The 20,241-nt window shown below is 40.3% G+C and overlaps 1 protein-coding gene across 5 annotated transcripts in view; it reads right to left on the reverse strand.

Annotated features, from left to right (window-relative positions):
* Positions 1–20,241, reverse strand: part of USP45 (ubiquitin specific peptidase 45) — a 71,331-nt gene that overhangs the window by 32,447 nt on the left and 18,643 nt on the right. For 4 of the 5 annotated variants that reach the window (XR_008629827.1, XM_004605687.2, XM_055136584.1 and 1 more), the window contains exons 6-8: positions 10,234–10,376; positions 9,388–9,483; positions 3,325–3,455 (exon numbers count right to left, since the gene is read on the reverse strand). Coding sequence is in view for 4 of the 5 variants with exons in the window: in XM_004605687.2 (XP_004605744.2) it covers positions 3,325–3,455; positions 9,388–9,483; positions 10,234–10,376 (370 nt within the window). In the remaining variant the exon portion in view is untranslated. The remainder of the gene's footprint in view (positions 1–3,324; positions 3,456–9,387; positions 9,484–10,233; positions 10,377–20,241) is intronic. The other variant, XM_055136585.1, reaches the window with a different exon arrangement.

Below are 20,241 nucleotides of genomic sequence, written 5' to 3' on the forward strand. Positions count from 1 at the left end.
CACGTTCCAAATATTCAGACACACCAAATAAAGGTGATCATTACCAATGAAAGACAAAATTAGAGTACAGAATAAATAAGAGCATGAAGATACTGAAAGACAGTTAAAAACAGTAAAAATAGGGGCTGAGGAGATAGCTCAGAGAGCTGGGACAGTTTTCTATTTTGTTTTTTCAGAGGAGGGAGGGTAGGGTACACCTGGCTATGCTCCAAGCTTACTCCCAGCTCTGCACCCAGGAATCACTCCTGGTAGGGCTCAGGGGACCATATAGGATGCCAAGGTTCCAACCAAGGCCAGCCGCACAAAAGGCAAATGCCCAACCTGCTCTATTATTTCTCTGGTCCCCAGAACACACTTTTCATGCACAAAGCTTGGGTTAGATGTCCTATATCTCAGAATTCCCAAAGCATTGCAGCTACAACAGGCCCCCAAGTATCAAGTTGGGAGTAGACTCTGGGCATTGTCACACAAGAAATACGGGCCCGTGGGTACAAATGGCACTTGCCTAGCATGCAGCTGACCTGGATCCAATGCCCAGCAGCACCAAGAATAACCCCTGAGCACTCCAGATGTGGCTTAAAAACCAAAACCTTATTTTTCTTTTTTTAGATATCATAAGTAAGATAAGGTCATAGGTACAAGAACATGAAGGGTAGAGTCAAGTCTAAAATTTTAAAAATCTAGATAGTGGAGTTGGGTGCTCAGGTCGTACCCCTGGCTCTGTGCTCAGGGATCACTCCTGGCGGTACTCAGGGGACTACAAGGAGTGACAGGGAACAAACTTGGGCCAGCTGTGTGCAAGGTTAATTACCATCTCTCCAGCCTGCCAAAAACAAATTTGTAAAACATATAATGTCCTTAGGTCAGAGCAATAGGACAGAGGTTAAGGCACTTAGTCCTACAGTGCCACCAACCCCAGCATGACCCCAGGCACCACATATGGTCTCCAGAACACCACCAGGAGTAACGCAGCACCGTGTCCAGAGTAAGCTCTGAGTTCTGCCGACTGAGACCCAAGCCCCACTCGACTACCCAAAAGAAATATACAATGTCCTAAAAACTTTTGAACCCTTTGAAACACAGCACCAATACATCTGGAGACTTTGAAGGAAAATTTTTGTATTTCAGGCTTTAAAAGAACAGTATGTGCCGACTAGATGAAACACAAAATAAATTCTCTACATTTCTGTTTTCATTTTGCCAGTCAAATAGGGTGATGGTCAGGGTTCCTAAGTGGTACTCTGGGAGTCTGTGAGCCACACCTGGCGATATGTGACCTGGTGCTTCTTGGGCTCAGCAGTGCTGCAGGTCACCAGTGCCACACAGATGTGCTCAGGGACCGTGCGGTGCAAGGAATCGAACTCCAGGTCTCCACAATCCAGGCAAGAACTCTCGTGCTATCTCCCCAGGCCCATCCATTATTCTGGACTAATTTAAAACACTACAAAGATAAAAAAAAAATTCTCTTTCCCTTAAAATGTTTGTCCAGTGTTGTTCAACCCTACTGCTGCATGCACCCCCATATTACAAACTTATTAACACTAAAAATAAAGCACCAGGACATTAAGCTAAGTGACTAGATAAGTGACTAGAAAATGACAAATATTTGTCATTTTCCCAATATGAAGAATCTAAAATTGCCAGATTCAAGGAGTCAAAGAGAAGAATGGTGGTTGTCGAGAGTCTGGGGGAAGGAAAAGAGGAACTGATGCTCAGTAGGCAAAGAGGTTCAGTCAAGGAAAATGAACAAACTTTGGAGATCTGCAGCTGAACATGAGAACTATAATCAACAATAAATTATACAACTTAAAACATTTTTTAAAAAGTAAATCTCAGGGGTTCTCTCCACAATAAAGAAAAACAAAAAATTAAGTATTAGTATAATACAATTATGTGAAAAATAATAAAAATAGGGTCCGTGGGAGCAGAAAGATAGTTTAATGGGCTGAGAGCACGTTGGGTATAAACAGGAGTCAGGAGTTGTCCCAGAGCACTGCTGGGTACAGCCCACAAACAAACAAATGAAAAATAGGGACCAGGGAGACAAAATGTATAGACAAAATGTATAGGCCAAGTATAGACAAAATGCCAAGTATGTGCAAAGCTCTGGGTTTGATGTCTGGCACGACACACCCCGCACTCCACAGCCCCACTAGGGCTAGTTCTGGTGGGACCCAGACACTGAACTATCAGGACCTCATGTGGAAGCCAAGCCTGGCGGGGTGTCCACCCTCTCCAGCACACTGGGTACAGCTTGAGTTCTTGAAAATGTAAATCAAGTAAGACACCATGGCAAATATAACCTCATATAAATTAAAATCAGATTTTATACCAGCATATACAAAAACTCCTATTTTAAAATGTTTCTATATATTTTATGTAAACTAGAATAGCCTATGGGGTCCCTGACAAAGTGCTTTTTTAATACATTATGTATTGTGCATCCCTGGATTCTAGAAAATACAACAAAACAAACTACCAATTTTCAAGATTAAGAATTAAACAGATGCATTAAAGTCACATCTTTTCTGTTATGTACTTATTTCCAGGCACACGAGAATTTTTTTTTTCTTTTTGGATCACACCCGGCGATGCACAGGGGTTACTCCTGGTTCTACACTCAGGAATAACTCCTGGTGGTGCTCAGGGGACCATATGGGATGCTGGGATTCGAACCCGGGTCAGCCGCATGCAAGGCAAACGCCCTTCCCGCTGTGCTATCGCTCCAGCCCCGAGAATTATTTTTAAAGAGATCTATTATCTATTATCTCGGCATCCCATATGGTCCTCCAAGCACCGCCAGGAGTAATTCCTGAGTGCAAAGCCAGGAGTAACCCCTGAGCATCGCTGGGTGTGACCCAAAAAGCAAAAAAAAAAAAAAAAAAAAAGGATCTATTATCTTGGAAAAAATTAAGCTTAAAATTTACTTGTCTCAAGTTCATCCTTCAAAATAATGAAGCTAGATTAAATGATCTATTAGAAACCATTTAGAATCTTACAGTTCAGTTTCATAGTAATACTACAATACGATAAGGGCTTCCAAGTCAGGCGAGACCTTTAAGTCCTGTCTCTGTCATGTGAACTGGTTAAGGCCCTCAACTTCTATTGGCCTCAGCTTCCTTACACATCACATGAGGATAAACAAACAACTTCTATAGAATATCATGAAACATTTATATAAAGCAGAGGTGCAACAAATATTGTTTCTCTTGCTGAACTAGGCAATAATTGCAATGTAACAGTAAGTAAAAATTACTCATTAAGTATACATACATTAGTACTTTTAAACTCAATTATTTATATTAAGAACATAGGTGCACCCACTTCTGACAAAGCTGATTAAAAAGAACTTTGGGAGAAAGTGGCCCCTTTTCCATCTCCTTCATGTTTTGAAGAAACAGGAACAAGGCTGAGGTCAATGGTCCAGGGCTGGAAAGTTCCACCACTAGTGGGTCCTTTAAAAACATGATCAGCTCCATGTCAGACACACAATTTTAAAATACTAAAAACCTACAAATTATACTTTATTTAAATGATAAACACTAAATTACCCCGAGGGTATTCAGAAACTTTACTCATGTACAAAATGAATATATAAAAATGAAAAATGAGATTAAATACCTTGCCTGAAAAAAAAGTTATTCTCATAACCCCTACCTTTTATATAAAACTACTAGCTTAAGAGTGAAATCATCAATCTTTACTTATTTGCAACTACTTGTCTCTCAATGAGCTCTCTGAGAAGTAGAATTAATCATCTACTTGGTATCTGTTTATCTTCACAAATCATAAATTACATTTATTTTCACAGCATCCTTTCCTTCAAATATTTTACTAATGATGAGTTTATGTCACAAATTGACACATGTCCTTCTGTTGGAAACAAAGCTTCTAGAAATGTATGGAGATCAATATATCTATGAGATCAATATATCAAATACAACTTGATATATTAGATATACCAATATATCTAAGAGCCCAATATATGAAGTACAACTTGAAATATTTGGGTATATGCTTATCCAAATATGTATGTGAAGTTCTCTCCTCCATCTCTATAACCTCAAAAAGTTTTCTGTTGTCCTAGCCTTTTGATGTGTGTGTATTAAGAATGCTTACCTTGATATCTACTTTTCACAATTCCTTAGTACACACTATTTTATTGTTAGATATAGTCCCCATGTGGTAAAGATTTCTAGAACTTACTATATACATATATATATACATGTTATTTTTAAAATAATCCCCTCTCTTTAAAACAATGAATTAAAATCAGATCCCAAATATAATTTTAGGACAACTTCTGGGGCCAATGTGGTAGGACAGCCAGTAGGGCACTTGTTTTGTAGACAGACCTAGAGCCAATCCCTGGCACCACATATGGTCCCCCAAGCCCCACCAAGGGTGATCCCTGAGCACAGAGCCAGGAGTTAGCCCTAAGCACCCCTAGGGGTGGCCCCAAAACAAAAAAAATAAAATACCATCAGCTGAAATCATAGAAAGAACAGGCTATAATTCCTCATAGCTTCTGAATATCTAAAGAACTCTTTGCAATATTAAGTAAACTGAAAATAAACCATCAAAGGTCAAAAATAAAATCTATGGCAGATTTGGAGTCCAAGCACCTAGATGCAAGGATTTCCTACTACCAATCACAGCATTTTTAAACAAAGTAAAAACCTCCAGAATTCAAAGAAGAAATAAAATATTTTTAATAAACTGAAGCTTTGAAAACAAGTTTTCTGATGAGAACATAATACAGATGAATCTCTGTTGATAAGCCAAATGCAAAAGACAGTATGATTTCAGTGATGTACATAAAACAGGCAACATGTAAATGCCTGCAGAAATCAGATTAGAGGCTATCCTTTGGGCAAGGGAGGTAGTGAATGGAAAACAATCTGATGGATGTTTCTAGTCTCTGGTAACATTTCTTGAGCAAAATATTGGAACAAAATAGCTTCTGTTCAGTATGTGGAAAGTTATTAGCTAATTCAGTTATAGCTAATTCAGTTATAAATATAAATGATATATGCATTTCTGTACAAGTACTTTCTAATTTATATTAACAAAAAGTTTTAAAAAGTGTACTACCAAAAATGCATATAAATGTTAACAAATTGAATCAAGCAAAAAAAAAACACCATAAATTGAATCAAGCTATATATAAGAATATATCATCTAAGATTTTTGTCTTAATATAAGTTTAACATTTGAAAACCAATGTAACTTACCACAATGACATATAATTAAAGAAAAGCTGTATGATAGTCTCAACAGAACATATGACAAAATTGAACATCCCATTCATGATAAACTACCAGAAAACTAGGAATAGAAGATAATGTCTTCAACTTTATAAAGAACACTTGTGAAAAATCTATAGTAAACTTCATTCTTAATAATAGTCAAAGATTTTGCTTTCCCTCTATTTGGGGGTTAACACAAGAATGTCTCCAAATCATCACTTTCACTTAACATGTCACTAAATGTTTGGGCCAGAAAAGGAAAGGAAATAAAAGAATAAAGATTTAAAGGACAAAGCAAAACTAGTGATTCAAAGATTAGTGACCTACACTCACAGCCAAACTGTAGATCAGTGCAGGTAAACTCCTAAAAACCAATGACACAAAACTAAAGTGAGCCACAATGATATCTAATTGCCACATGGTCATCTTGAGACATAACTCCACCTGTGAAATACTCAAACTTATCCTCCAATCACACTTGGAAATTTTTTCAAATGCCTAAGAATTACATTCCATTTAGAAGTCTACCTAAGTTTGGAAAAGGGCATTAGGCTCAACCGTAACATTTCGGGGTGCCAGAAAGACAGTGATCAGGCCTGAAAGAAGCCCATGTTTGAGTCTTGGGCCGGGGCCGGCACAGGCTCAAGCTCCGCCAAGATTCAACCCGGGTGGCCATGCCTTTGCACAGCCACTTTGCTGCTGAACGACCAGGATCCAGAACCAGCTATATGACTTCTGGTCCCAGCAAGTGCTTGCAGTCATGTCTCCAGACTGTGAACTAAGCTTTTGCTCCATGCTGCCCCAGGAAGGGAAATGATGCAATTTCCAACTTAAATCTTCCTGGACTTAATTACTAAAATACAGAAATTCTAAACTTTATATCTCTTCACTCTCATCAGTGGAAAACTAATTATCAAATGTTTCCTTGTCAATAGGGTCGTATTTTGGGGGGATAAACTCCAACAAGAATAGTGAGTTCTGTGTTGAAACTCTAACAACAATAGTGAGTTCTGTGTTGAAATATGGAATGTAATCAAGGTAAAGAGAAAATGAAGTGAAATTTATCAGTTATGCAGGTGGGGGTGGGACTTGGGGGATGAGGGGGTGGGAGGTATACTGGGTTTTATTATTTTTTTCTTTTTTTTTGGTGGTGGAATATGGGCACTGGTGAAAGGACAGGTGTTTGAGCATTGTATGACTGAGACATAAGCCTGAGAACTTTGTAACTTTCCACATGGCGATTCAATAAGATAAATTAATAAAAAAACAAACAAAAAAAATAAAGAAGAAGAAGCCCATGTTCAATCTGTGGCACAGCATGGCCTCTTGAGAATACCTGGGAATGAGCCCTAGACACAGAATCAGGACAAGGTCGAGTGGTGTCGGGCGTGTCCCCACCCCAGAGAAAACACTGAAAGGAAGCTCCCCAATATTCAAGCAGTGCTCAGGGTGGGTGGATAACCCTTGTGGCAGTACTGGGTCAGGTTACTCAGGCAGGATAGTTCAACAGCCCAAGGGTGCTGAGGGCCAGTCAGCAGTGCTTTGGGGTCCCTGCAGTGCTAGGGATGTGCTTCAGCCCTCTGAGCTGGGTCTTTGGTTCCTACCAGCAACAGTTTGTTGTTTTGTTGCCATACCTAGTGATAGTGGTTACTCCTCGCTGTACACTCAGGAATCACTTCCGGTCATGCTCAGGAGACCAGGTCGGCCATGTGCAGGCAAGCATCTTACCCACTGTACCATCTCTCTGGCCCCTCCTATCAATATTTTAAGGAGCTGAACATGCACTGGGTTAACAGACTATAGTTCCAACCAGAAAAGGAAAAAAATGTATGTGTGTGTGTGTGTGTGTGTGTATACTTTAATATATATATCATCATCATCATTATCATCATCATCATCATCATCTCTATATCACTGTCATTCCTTTGCTCATCAATTTGCTCGAGCGGGCACCAGTAACGTCTCCATTGTGAGACTTGTTGTTACTGTTTTTGGCATATCGAATACGCCACAAGGAGCTTGCCAGGCTCTGCTGTGCGAGCAAGATAATCTCGGTAGCTTGCTAGGCTCTCCAAGAGGGGTGGAGGAATCGAACCTGGGTCGGCCGCATGCAAGGTGAACACCCTACCTGCTGCACTATCGCTTATTGTATATATATGTATAAAAGCTGCTCCATGGAGATAAAAATCTAACATGGTTATATTGGACCAAGAACTTTTAGAACTCTAAGTGTTTTTAAAAGACAGATCATGAGCTCTGCATGGTCTTCTTACCTGTAAAATATACACATCGAACAATTTTTTTTTCTTTTTGGGTCACACCCAGAGATGCTCAGGGGTTACTCCTGGCTTTGCACTCAGGAACCACTCCTGGCGGTGCTTGGGGGACCATATGGGATGCCGGGGATCGAACCCGGGTCGGCCGCATGCAAGGCAAACGCCCTACCCGCTGTGCTATCACTCCGGCCCCAACACATCGAACAATTTTTGACTGAAATTATTATTTCAGTTTTAATACCCTCAACCAACCACTGCCAAGAACACACTTGCCACTGAACAAAGGTCTATTACTTGTTGCACCAAGAGAGGACACACTCCATGGAGGACCGCAGGATATCATCGGGAGAATGAGAAAGAATCTACACAGGATTTCAGCTTTGGGTAACTGGGAGAGACCCTAGGGAAGTGGGTGTGCTCTTGGTTGGATGCTATTAGAAAGTGGAGAGAGACTGCGTATGTCTTGATGAACACTACTGATGGAGAGATGAGAATGAAGATTAAAGCTAAGATTGGTAAAGAAGTTGTCATCATTTATTTGGGCCAAATGAGAGGGTATGTGGGATAGAACCAGTGACAGAGTAACCTGTTTTAGTCTTTGCTGAGAAAAAAGTTATGAAATGGCTTGCTTGGGCTAAATATTACCAGTTTTCAGTTATCTAGCCTGAGGTTGATATTTTGTAAGCATGCTTGAATAACAAATGCCTGAGGGTGCTGGGACAGCTTCTGAAAGTCTGACTGTTCTTTTTAAATTCTTCCTTTTCACTAGCTTTAAAAAAACAAAACAAAACCATAAGAGTAGAGCTCCAAAAGCTCTTCAGATGCTCACTATTAAAATTAAATCTACAAAGGCCAGGATATCCCAGTGGTCAGGACCAAAAGCCTTACATGCACAAAGCTCAAATAAGCTTCTCAGCACTACAATCCTAGTCCTCCTCCACTCCGAACCAGCTGAGGTTGTGCTGAGAGCAGGCCTGATGGAGAGGCCACTTTTGAAAATAAAAATTAACCCTACTTTTAACATTGTAACACTGTCATCCTGTTCACTGATTTGTTCAAGCAAGCACCAGTAATATCTCCATTGTGAGACTTGTTATTACTGTTTTTGGCAAATCGAATACACCACGGGTAGCTTGCCAGGCTCTGTCCTGCAGGTGAGATACTCTCGGTAGCTTGCTGGGCTCTCTGAGAAGGATGGAGGAATCAAACCCACGTCGGCCGCAAGCAAGGCAAATGCCCTACCCGCTGTGCTATCGCTCCAGCCCAACCCTACCTTTAGAGAACAAAAATGCTTTTCTGAAGCAGATCTCTGCACTAACTATAAAATAAGCACTCTAAATATTTTGTTCAACAGAAATCAAAGTGATTAAAAAAAAAAGGCAAAACCTCTTCCCCCATGTGAACCCTAATATCTCAAAATACTTAATTAGTTTCTAACTTTTTTGGGGTTTTGAACCACTCCCAGCTCTGCTCCGGGCTTATTTCTGGCTCTGCACTCCATTATACTATCACTCCAGCCTCCATGATTTTAGAACTTTTAAATCTGATCATATTTGCTGATTTTCTTATAGGGGCTAAGGGGAACTTGGGAGAGTTTACAGGAGTTCCAGGTCAGGCTGGGAAAAGGGCTAGGGAAGGACTGGAATGGGGGTAGGGCCACATACGGCTTGCACATGCAAGGTGTGTCCTCTCCCAGTTCAGCCACATTCCCAGCCCTGATTGCTTATTTTATAAATGGCTTTGGATTAATTTTCAAGTCTGCCAACTACTGTCTTAGTTGACAGTTCTGAGAAACGGAAAAAATAGATTGCAATATCGTTACTGGTCTGTCTGAAGTATTATTACCCAATTTTACTTCTTACCAGCTGAGAATCTGAGGAAGGAAAAATCTTGAGTTTTGTACCATTTTCTTTGATCTCATTAATCAGCTCAGTAAGAATGTAAGACTGTGCCAAGTTCTGAAAGAAAAAAAAAGTAAAGCTTTCTGACTTGGTTATAATATGTCTATGATTTTACAGAGTATTTAACTCTCTCCCAGTTTCAAATTTCATACAGCATAGCGATATTTTTTTGAAGTTTTCAACAATTTAACTATATCTTATATTTGATTAATAGAACTATTACTTATTAAATAACATTAAAATAGATCATTCAGAAGCACTGGGGAGGGAAAAAATGGCATGTAAGTATGTGCGTAAAAATAGCCAAAGAAAGTCTGAAATCTGCAGGCAATTACAGCGGGTAGGGTGCTTGACTTGTACACAGTCAACCCAGGTTCAATCTCCAGCATCTCTTATGGTCCCCTCAGCTCCACCAGGAATAATTCCTGAGTGCAGAATCAAGAGTAACTCCTGAGCACTGCTGGTTGTGGCACAGAACACAAAACAACAACAAACTGAGGGTTGAAGAAGCAGCTAGCAGGCTGGAGCAACATGATTTGCATTCAATGAGGTGTGGGCTTGATCCCTGGCCTGAATATTCAGGGGTGACCACCAGGGACAGAGCTGGGAGTAGGCCCTGACCCCCCGACCAGGTGCCTTGCATATGCAAGACCCTTCACTGCAAAAAAAAAAAAAAGCTAGAAGAAGCAAAAGACAGATATTTCAAGTGAAGCATTTTGCAGTCACCTGATATTCTACAAGCATGCCAATAAATATAAATCAATTAAAATAGTATTTTACATTTAATAAAGCTTTGTTAGTTCTTACCTGCAAGACTGCATTGAAAAAGCAAGTATTTCCTAAATTTGTAATTCCTTTTATAGATGTTACACTGCTGCCTTTTCTTCCCTTCTTCTTTTCACCTATTTCACATTTTTCTTCACAAAGTTTTATGATTCTAGAGACTGCACCTACATTGGAGAAAACATAGTTGACATGAGACACAAAGTTAAATATAAACAATACAACTAATAAAATTAAGCAAGATTTCCCCTGAAGAAGATGAAGACAAACATAAATGTCAGTTTGCATCTTATTGCAAACACAATTAATTTTAAATCATTTTAATATACACATTTATACCTCATACCACACTGTAAAAAAATTCCAGATAAATTCAAAAAATAAGTATAAGAGAATAATTTTTTTAAAGTAGAAATATCAAGATCTCTGCTTCTTCATGCCAATTTTCACTAAAGGAAAGGAAGAATCCCTGAAGAAAACATTAAATCTAAACCTGGTGCAGTAAAGAGACAAGAGTCTACATATTTCTGCTGTGCCAGAAAATAACAAAGTGCTCAAGATAATGAAGTACTGAGCATGTCAAGTTATACACTTGCCATTTTGAATAGATTCTCACTGGTCCAACCTGGGACAATTTGAATAAGAAAATAAGGTGAAGAAAAAGAAGAAATAAAACAAGAACAAACCCAAATCTATAAAATACCTTAAATGAAAATACACGGCTGGAGTCGGAGAGATAGTACAGAGGGTGAGACACTTTCCTTGCATACAGTCAACCCGGGTTTATTCCCCGGCATCCCATATGGTCCCCTGAGCATCATCAAGAGTGATTTCTCCGGGGGCCACACGCATGTGCGGTCTCTCCGCAGCTGCACAAGCGTGAATCCAGACCCAGCAAAACCTCTTTCGGTGTGAGCAACTCCTCGCAGAATGTCTCCAGCCTGAGAACTAAGCCTCGGCCCCGTGCCCGGGAGGGGAAAGGTATTTCTCTCTCTCGCCTCTTTCTCTCCGGGGATGAAGGGCGTGGTGGCCGCCATATTAAGACGACCACAGATTGGGTTTTCAAGCCTGCAATTATCTAATATCTGGAAGAAATCTCCCTGGACTTCTTGTTAAAGTACAGAAATTCAAAACCGCGCGACCTTATTTGTCTTCACAGTAGGTCTGAATCTAGTGGGGTACTCCTAACAACAATAGTGAGGTTTGTGTTGAAATATTGAATGTAACCAAAGTAAACAGAATGTAAAATGAAACTTATCAGTTACAAGGTAGGGGGTGGGGGAGGCAGGATGGGAGGTGTACTGTGAGGTTTTTTTTTTTGGTGGTGGTATATGGGCACTGGTGAAGGGATGGTTGTTTCAGCATTGTATAACTGAGACCTAAGCCCGAAAGCAGTGTAATCTTCCACACGGTGATTTAATAAAATAAAAATAAATAAATAAATAAATAAAAGAGTGATTTCTGAGTGCAGAGCCAGAAGTAACCCCTGAGCATTGCCAAGTGTGGCTACCCCAAAAAACAAAAGAACAATAACAAAAACACATGGCTATATGTCACACTCGGCGATGCTCAGGGGTAATTCCTGGCTCTGAACTCAGGAATCACTCCTGGCAGTTCTCAGGGGACCATATGGGATACCGGGAATCGAACCCAGGTCAGCCACGTGCAAGGCAAACGCCCTCCCCGCTGTACTATTGCTTTGGCTCCGATGGCTATATATTTTTACTTGGGAAATACTTTGAGACACAAACTGCATCATAATCTAACAAGAACAGCACTTTAAAAATCAGAACATGCCAATCATTTATGTATCTGTGCAGCACATTAATCCATCAGTTTCCAGAACATCTGGGAGAGCATCCTAAAGTAAACAATGTTCACGAGGCCATCTGGGCAGAACTGCAGGCCAAAAAAAAGAAAGCATCAACATATGGAAAAACAGATTTGACCCTTCCCTTCAGCAGTGAGGCTGACAAATGTCCAGCCTAGACATATCCACGCTTCACTGTGCGAGGCTTGCAGCACCACCTGGCTCTCTGCGCACAGCCACCACATATGGAAAACGCGGCCAGAAAGAACATCTCCACAGGGCAGAGACAATAAAAATAGTTTGTTTCATGGCTAAATAGCCACTTCACACAAGTGGCAAGGGTCTGTCTGTTGATATTGACATGTAAATCTGTGAGAAAATATTCAAAATTAATTATGCTATTAGACTTGAGTATGAAACAGAACACAAAATGTAACTAGAAAAGTGAACCATCCCTTCAAAGGGCTCCTTAGGTGTGTTTTGTTTCAAGCTCAAGTTTGTTTATTTTATGAAGTATTGCATTTATCCTTTGTAAAAGGTGCCGACACAAGTTTACTTGGCTTATCAAAGGTACAGTGTATATTAAATATGATATGAAGACACTATATACTTGTTTATGACTTATGACCAGAATATAAGTAATTGATATCGTGAGCAGCACAGGAATATTAAGCCTTAAATTCATAGTAAAATCTTAGAAAATCTTTTCGAAACTAAGTACATTTGCTCAATATGAAACTGTCAGGTTTGGAGCCGGAGTGAGAGTCTAGTGGGTAGGGCATTTGCCTTGCACACGGCTGGCCCAGGATTGATCCCAAGCATCCCATATGGTCCTCAAGCCAAGGCAGGAGTGAACCCAGCCAGGAATGAGCACAGAGACAGGAACAAGCCCTGGCATGCTGGGTATAGCTCCCCCACAAAAAAGGGTAGGGGGGGACTTACCAGGTGAGAGGTATAGATTCTAGTTAAAACAAAGGTGACTGAATTAGTCTTTCAATGGTCTGATATCCAACAGGTGTGTGTATTTTGATACAAAATAATCTGTTACTTTTGATGAATAACGATGATTATTTTGTATTTAGAGAAAACAAATCTTGATCAATCTAGCAGAACAAAGATATTTAGAGCGTATTTTAGAAAACTTCATCAACAAAATCAAAGACTTAGAATTGAGGTTCAAATTGTTTTGAAGTATGGTATAACTAAAAGACAAGCTATAAAGCATTTTGACTTTCATTAAATTGTTTTGTTCTTCTAAGTTTTGCCAGAACCTATGAAACTCTCATAATGAGAAATAGTAATTACAGGATTTCAAGATTTGAAGGCTATTTCATCAGCAGGAATGATCAATTTTATTTTATCTCCTTTATAATATCAAAACTATCATCAGATACTGCTCTTACAATAATAAAATGACCAAAACCCATGAATGCAAAGAACATAGAAGATTTCAGGTAGTTAAAGCTCTTTTATATATATCTCTAATTACTTTTAGGCCTGTAATTTGAATATTCAAGAGCTGACAGTCACTGGGGACCAGAAGGATAGTCCAGAGGGCAGGGAGCTTGCCTTGCATGCAGCTAACCGTGGTTGGATCCCCCACGTCCCATATGGTCGCCAGAGCCCACCGGCAGTCATCCTGAGCGCAGAGACAGGAGTAAGCCCTGAGCACCACCAGGTTGACCCAAAAACAAACAAACAAACAAAAAATAATTGCCAGTCAATTGAAATTGCCAGTCAAAAAAATAAGCAAAAAAAAAAAAAAAAAGTTTCTACAATTTGGCAAAGGCTACCTAAAAAGTAAACCCAAATACCTCAGATATTTCTATCATGAGGACTCCTATAGGGACTAGGGTAATGGACTGAGTACAGAGCAGAAGCTGAGCACACAAAGCCCTGAGTGCAATCCCTACCACATAGGCCCGAAGAGCCCCGCTGGGTGTCAACCTGGTGGTTGCTGAGTATACCAGCCCTGCACCACACACCAGCAGTGACCCCTCTAAAAATTTTAAAACGAATCCAATACTGAAAGATACCTTTTGATACCAAGTTTTAAAATATTGAGCCATGGAAAGACAGTACAGTGGGTAAAGCACTTGCCTTGAAGATAGCTGTCAAGTTTGATCCCAGCATCCCATCAAGGTTCCCTGAGGACCACTAGGAGTCATCCCAAAAGGCAAAGTCAGGAGAAACCCCTAAGCACTGCCAAATGTAGCCAAAAATTTTTTTTAAATATTGTCCAGAGAAATAGGTACATGCATTAAGGCACTTGCCTCGCATGAGGCCGAGCTGGGGAAATAGCTCAGTTGCCAGGGGCACGTGTCAAGCCTGCTCCAGGACGGAGGCTCAATCCAGACACAACTCAGGGTCTGTGCCCACCCCAGCATCACTGGCTGTGGCCTGGTGGCCCTCAGCACTACCAGGCCCAAGCACTAAAATATCCAGCCCATGAGAGGCACATGAGAAAATGTTCAACATCACTAATTATCAGGGAGATGCAGATCAAAACAACAATGAGATGTCATCTCACACCACAGAGACTGGCCCACATCCCAAAAAACAAAAGCAACCTGTGCTGGCGTGGATGTGGGGAGAAAGGGACTCTCCTTCACTGCTGGTGGGAATGCCGACTGGTTCAGCCCTTTTGGAAGACAATATGGACGATTCTCAAAAAGTTAGAAATTGAGCTCCCATTTGACCCAGCAATACCACTCCTGGGAATATATCCCGGAGAGGCAAAAAGGTATAGTAGAGATGACATCTGCATTTCCATGTTCATTGCCGCTCTGTTTACAATAGCCACAATATGGAAAAAAACAGAGTGCCCGAAAACAGATGATTGGCTAAAGAAACTCTGGTATATTTACACAATGGAATACTACGTAGCTGTCAGAAAACATGAAGTCATGAAATTTGCATATAAGTGGATCAACATGGAAAGTATCATGCTGAGCGAAATGAGTCAGAAAGAAAGAGAGAGACATAGAAAGATCGCACTCATATGTGGAATATAAAGTAGCTGAGAGGTACAAGCTTACAATGTTGCAATTCCTGGCAGACATTTCTCTGGACTTAGTTACTAAAATACTAAAATACAGAAATCCAAAACTATGCTGCTGCTAGTGCGGCCTCCTGACCTCATATCTCTTCATTCTCAGCAATGGAAAACAAATTACCAAATGCTTTCTTTTCAGCAGATCGACTTTAGGGGGGAGAAACTCCAAATCAATAATAGTGAATTTTTGTTTAAATATTGAATGTAATCAAAGTAAAGTGAAAGTAAAGTGAAATTTACCAGTTACACATGCGGGGTGGGGGGCTGGGGAGGTGGGGAGGTATATTGTGATTCTTGGTGGTGGAATATGTGCACTGGTGAAGGGATGGGTGTTTGAGCATTGTATAACTGAGACTTTAATCTGAACGCTTTGTAACTTTCCACATGGTGAATTAATAAAAGAATTAAAAAAAAAAATCCAGCCCAGCTGGACAAGTATCACCCTTACCAGTCACCTGACCCCAAATAAAAATTGTCACTGTCATCCCGTTGCTCATCGATTTGTTCGAGCGGGCACCAGTAACGTCTCTCATTGAGAGACTTATTGTTACTGTTTTTGGCATGTCCAATATGCACGGGTAGCTTGCCAGGCTCTGCTGTGCGGGCTCAATACTCTCAGTAGCTTTCCAGACTCTCCAAGAGGGGTGGAGGAATCGAACTCGGGTTGGCCTCGTGAAAGGCGACCGCCCTACCGCTGTGCTATCCCTGAAAAACTTTCAAGTATTAGAAAATTTTAATCAAATACACAATACTAGTTGATGAGAGACTTTCAAAGCATGATTCTAAAATCACAAATTTAAAAATTCAATACTGGAGCTGGAGCCAATAGTATAAAAGTTAAGGCCTTGCACGCAACCGACCCAGGTTTGATCCCTGGCAGCTCACACAGTTCTCTGAACACTGCCTGGAGTGATCCCTGAGTGCAGAGCCAGGAGTAAGTCCTGAGCATTGTTAGGTATGACCCATTGTTAGGTGTGACCCAAAAAAAATAAAATAAAATAAAGTTTTCTTTTCTTTTTCTTTTTTGTGTCACACCCAGTGATGCTTGGGGGTTACTACTGTTTCTGCACTCAGGAATTACTCCTGCAGTGCTCTGGGGACCATATCGGATGCCAGGGATTAAACCCAGAGCAGCTGCTAGGAAGGCAAATACCTTACCTGCTGTACTATCGCTCTGGGTCCCAAATAATATTTTTAGTATTATTATTTTTTAAAATCTGGGGCTGGAGGGATGGAGTGACAGCACAGCGGGTAGGGCGTTTGACTTGCACATGGCCGACCAGGGTTCAATTCCTGGCATCCCATATGGTCCCCTGAGAACCGTCAGGGAGTAATTCCTGAGTGCAGAGCTAGAAATAACCCCTGTGCATCTCGGGGTATGACCCCAAAAAGCAAAACAACAACAAAACAAAACAAGTAAAATCTGGGGCTGGAGTTATTATACAGCAGGAACATGCTTAACTTACACATTGCCGACCCAGGTTCATCCCCAGAACCCCTTCTGGTCTTCTGAGCCCTGCCAGGAGTGACCCCTGATCACAGAGTCAGGGGAAAGCCCTGAGCACTGCGGGGTGTGGCCCCAAAGCAAACAAACTGAGGGGAAAAAAAGAAAAAAAAACCCTAAACACCTTAAGAAAATCAAAATATGGAAAAATGAGATTGGGGAGGTGGCTCAAAAACCTTGAGGTATGCCCCCAAAGCAAAAGAAGAAAAAGTTATGGGGAAAAAAGTATTCTTGTCAATTATATCCTTTGTCTAATCTTTCTGAATGCACACATTATATTTCCTAGACACCCTCAATTAATTTCTCCCTGATAATCTTGAATGATACTAGTTCTAGATCATCTTTGGGAGAACTAAGAAAATAGTCACTCAAATAATTTTCTGTGTTCTGCGGTTTCAGAGGAGGAAACTCAGATTTACAGTCATATGGGTAAAAATTGTTTTTAATTTCAATATCTTTTTGTTCTGAACCCTTCAATACATGGAAATAATTTTCAGTGCTTACTTTGTTGTCTCTGTTTTTTGGGCCACAGTTGGCAACGCTCAGGGCTTACTCCTGACTTTATGCTCAGGCATCACTCCTGATGGGGCTCGTATGGAATGCTAGGGATGGAACCCTGGCTCAGACATGGGCGAGGCAAGCGCCCTGCCCACTGTGCTATCCCTCCCCTCTGGCCTTTTAGCACCTTAGTTTTTAGTTTACTGAACCAATATAACTTTGAGATACAAAGTTACAAAGTTGTTCGTGATTGAGTTTCAGGTGCTCAATGTTCCACTCCCGAGTGCCCACTTCCCTCCACCAGTGTCTAGTTCCCCTCCCACCCCCAAGCCTGCCTCAAGGCAGACACTTTCCCTTTTTTATTTTTTCCTTTTAGGCATTGTGGTTTGCAATACTGTTAACTGAATCCCAATTAAGAATAGCACTTTATCTCCTTTGGTGCTTAATTTTGAAGATGCAAATTTCTTAAGAGTACACGGTCACTTGTAAGAGTGAAACCTATTACTTCTTTTAAAGATGAATTACCACAAAGAGTTATTACAAAAGGGCACAGTTCCTTCATCCTTGGATACATATACTAATTCAGATCCCCAATATACCACTGCCTTTATTTCAAAATAAGATACAGCAAGTCTACTTAATAAAACCAAAAGAATCAACATAACCTGTCTTTTTTTTTTAATACCAGGAATATAAGTTTAGTAAACCTAACAGAATATGTAAATATATTTAATTTTGTTTGGGGGTCAAAATCAGCAGTGCTCAAGGGCTAGTCCTTGCTAGTTCTTAGGACTGACCTCTGGAGGTCCTCAGGGGATTCTATGTGGTGTTGGGGATTTGAATGGGCAAGTGGAGCTACAAAGCAAAGGGCCTTAACACTATGCTACCACTTCAGCCCCACAGACTATATTTTATACTCTCTTTAGGATCTGTGAAAATGGGACCCCGTACTAAGTTTATTGCCTTAGAAAGAATGCAGGGTTGTTTGTCCACCACCTAGTTAAAGAAAAAGCAATCCTACGCTGAACAATGTTATTGTATCATGAATGACTGTATTCTAGTAGAAATATTTATATGACATTTATAAAATTATTGAAATAACAATCTACTAGGGTTTTTAGAGCATATCACATAAACTTTAACAACAAATAGTTCTGGGAGTTCTCCAGAAAGTTTTCTTACTGGCTTCCAGTTTTGTTTTATATATGACTTCCACTTTCATTATTTGTTGGTTTTAGTTTCCTGATATGTAAGAGGCAAGGTGAGGAGAGCTGTTTTTGCTTTGTTTTTCGTTTTTTAAAAGCAAATCCTAGCATCAGATGTGCGATGGACACAGCTGTAAGCATTCTTCTGGGAATAAGCACTGTGGGTCTTCAACTGCTTAATGCAATTACCTAAACCAGCCATGTAGCATTAATGCAATTTGCCCATTTCTACAGCTAAAAAGAGTTTAGTCCTTAAAGAGAGACTAAAAGGGAAAAACTTATACTCCACTATTTCATCTTAGAACTAAATAATAATTACTGCACCTGGACACTCTTGAAATTCCACTAAATCCTTATTTAACCATTAGGAATTTTTAGTTATATAATAGATACTTTACATGATGGACGGGTAGACATAAACATTTCTATCCATCTCCACACTATTGTCAATTATCTTCTGAAACACAACTCATCTTCTGCTTCTTACAATCTTTCAGTGGGCTGGAGAGAGAGCTCAATAGGCGGCCTACATGCTTGCATGCAGGAGGCCAGAGTTTGAACCCTTGGGCCACCTGATCCCCTGAGCACAGCCAAGAGCAAACACCAAGTACACTAACAGGCATGACCCAAAAACTAAAACTCCAATCCAATCAATCAATATTTGGCTCCTCTTTTTCTGCACCTAGGGTCCTTTATAACCTATTCCTAATTATTTAGTCTGTCCTCACATTGTACATATTTCATACTGCATCCAACATTTAACCCTGCAGCTTAGAAAACTTCCTGAACATATCAAACTCACTCTTTTCTTAGAAAACTTATAGTTACCCTGCAGCTCTTGGCTTAGAAGGCGCTTCCTGAAAATGAAATGTCCCTGGGTTCCTCTGGTCCAAGTTAGAATGTGCTCTAAAGTGTTAACAGTCCCTGTATTGCCTGCATGATGGCATTATTTAACTCAGCAATAAAAATTCAGTGACTTATCCCACCAGAGCAGAGGAGAGAACCAGAAATAGTCCTTGATCACCACTGGGAATGCACTTCAGCACCATGTCCCCCTCTCCCCACAAATAAAATTATACAATTTGTCAACAGTCCTCACTGGACCAGAAAACAGTATCAGTGGATCTGTTTAATTCACTATTCTATATTATCCAGCACAGCACCAAGGTAGAAACTTGGAACATTTTTTTAAAAATAATCATTTTGGCATCAGAATTCAGTGTGTACTTTTAGTAATACTATAAAGCTTGGCCGGGAATTCAGCTCAGTGCTAGAGTGCATTCTCCCCAAGTATCAAGCCTGAGGGTCAAGTCCCAGCACCAGGGAGAGAAACACCAAGTTCATTTACTTCCTCACCAAAAACTGGCCACGTGCTAGTTCAGACAATTCAGAAAAATATTTACCGCCTAGCCACTCTAAGAATGAACCAGGATATAATTCTCAAAGAATGTTGTAACTAAGACCTGTCTACACACAAAAGCTAAACAACCACAAAATCATGCATTACTAGGTTCTTCTTTTAAAAAAAAACATTGCATTAAATTTTAGTTTATATTTGGCTCTTACTATGGTAATAAGATTCTCAAGTATGATTTTACTGCAGAAGAGATGAGAGAAGGCTGGGAAAGTAGCAAGGCACTGAGTCTTAAGTGATTAAAATTTGCTGGTGCGGCAATTCTCAAAGTGGATCTAGAGACACCCTCCTTCCTCCTTTCAGGGATTGCTATAGTCAAAAGTATTTTTGTTAATAAGCCTAACATGTTACTTGCATTTGTTCACTTTCTTTCATTCTCAATTACACAAGGCAGATTTCCAGAGGCCACATATGTCACGAAGTATCACAACAGATTGAATTTAAAGGTAAATATGAGAGGGGCTGGAGCAATAGCACAGCGGGGTAGGGCGTTTGCCTTGCAAGCGGGCGACCCGGGTTCGATTCCCAGCATCCCATATGGTCCCC

The sequence above is a fragment of the Sorex araneus genome, chromosome 4 (assembly GCF_027595985.1).
Source record: "Sorex araneus isolate mSorAra2 chromosome 4, mSorAra2.pri, whole genome shotgun sequence".
Taxonomy (NCBI): domain Eukaryota; kingdom Metazoa; phylum Chordata; class Mammalia; order Eulipotyphla; family Soricidae; genus Sorex; species Sorex araneus.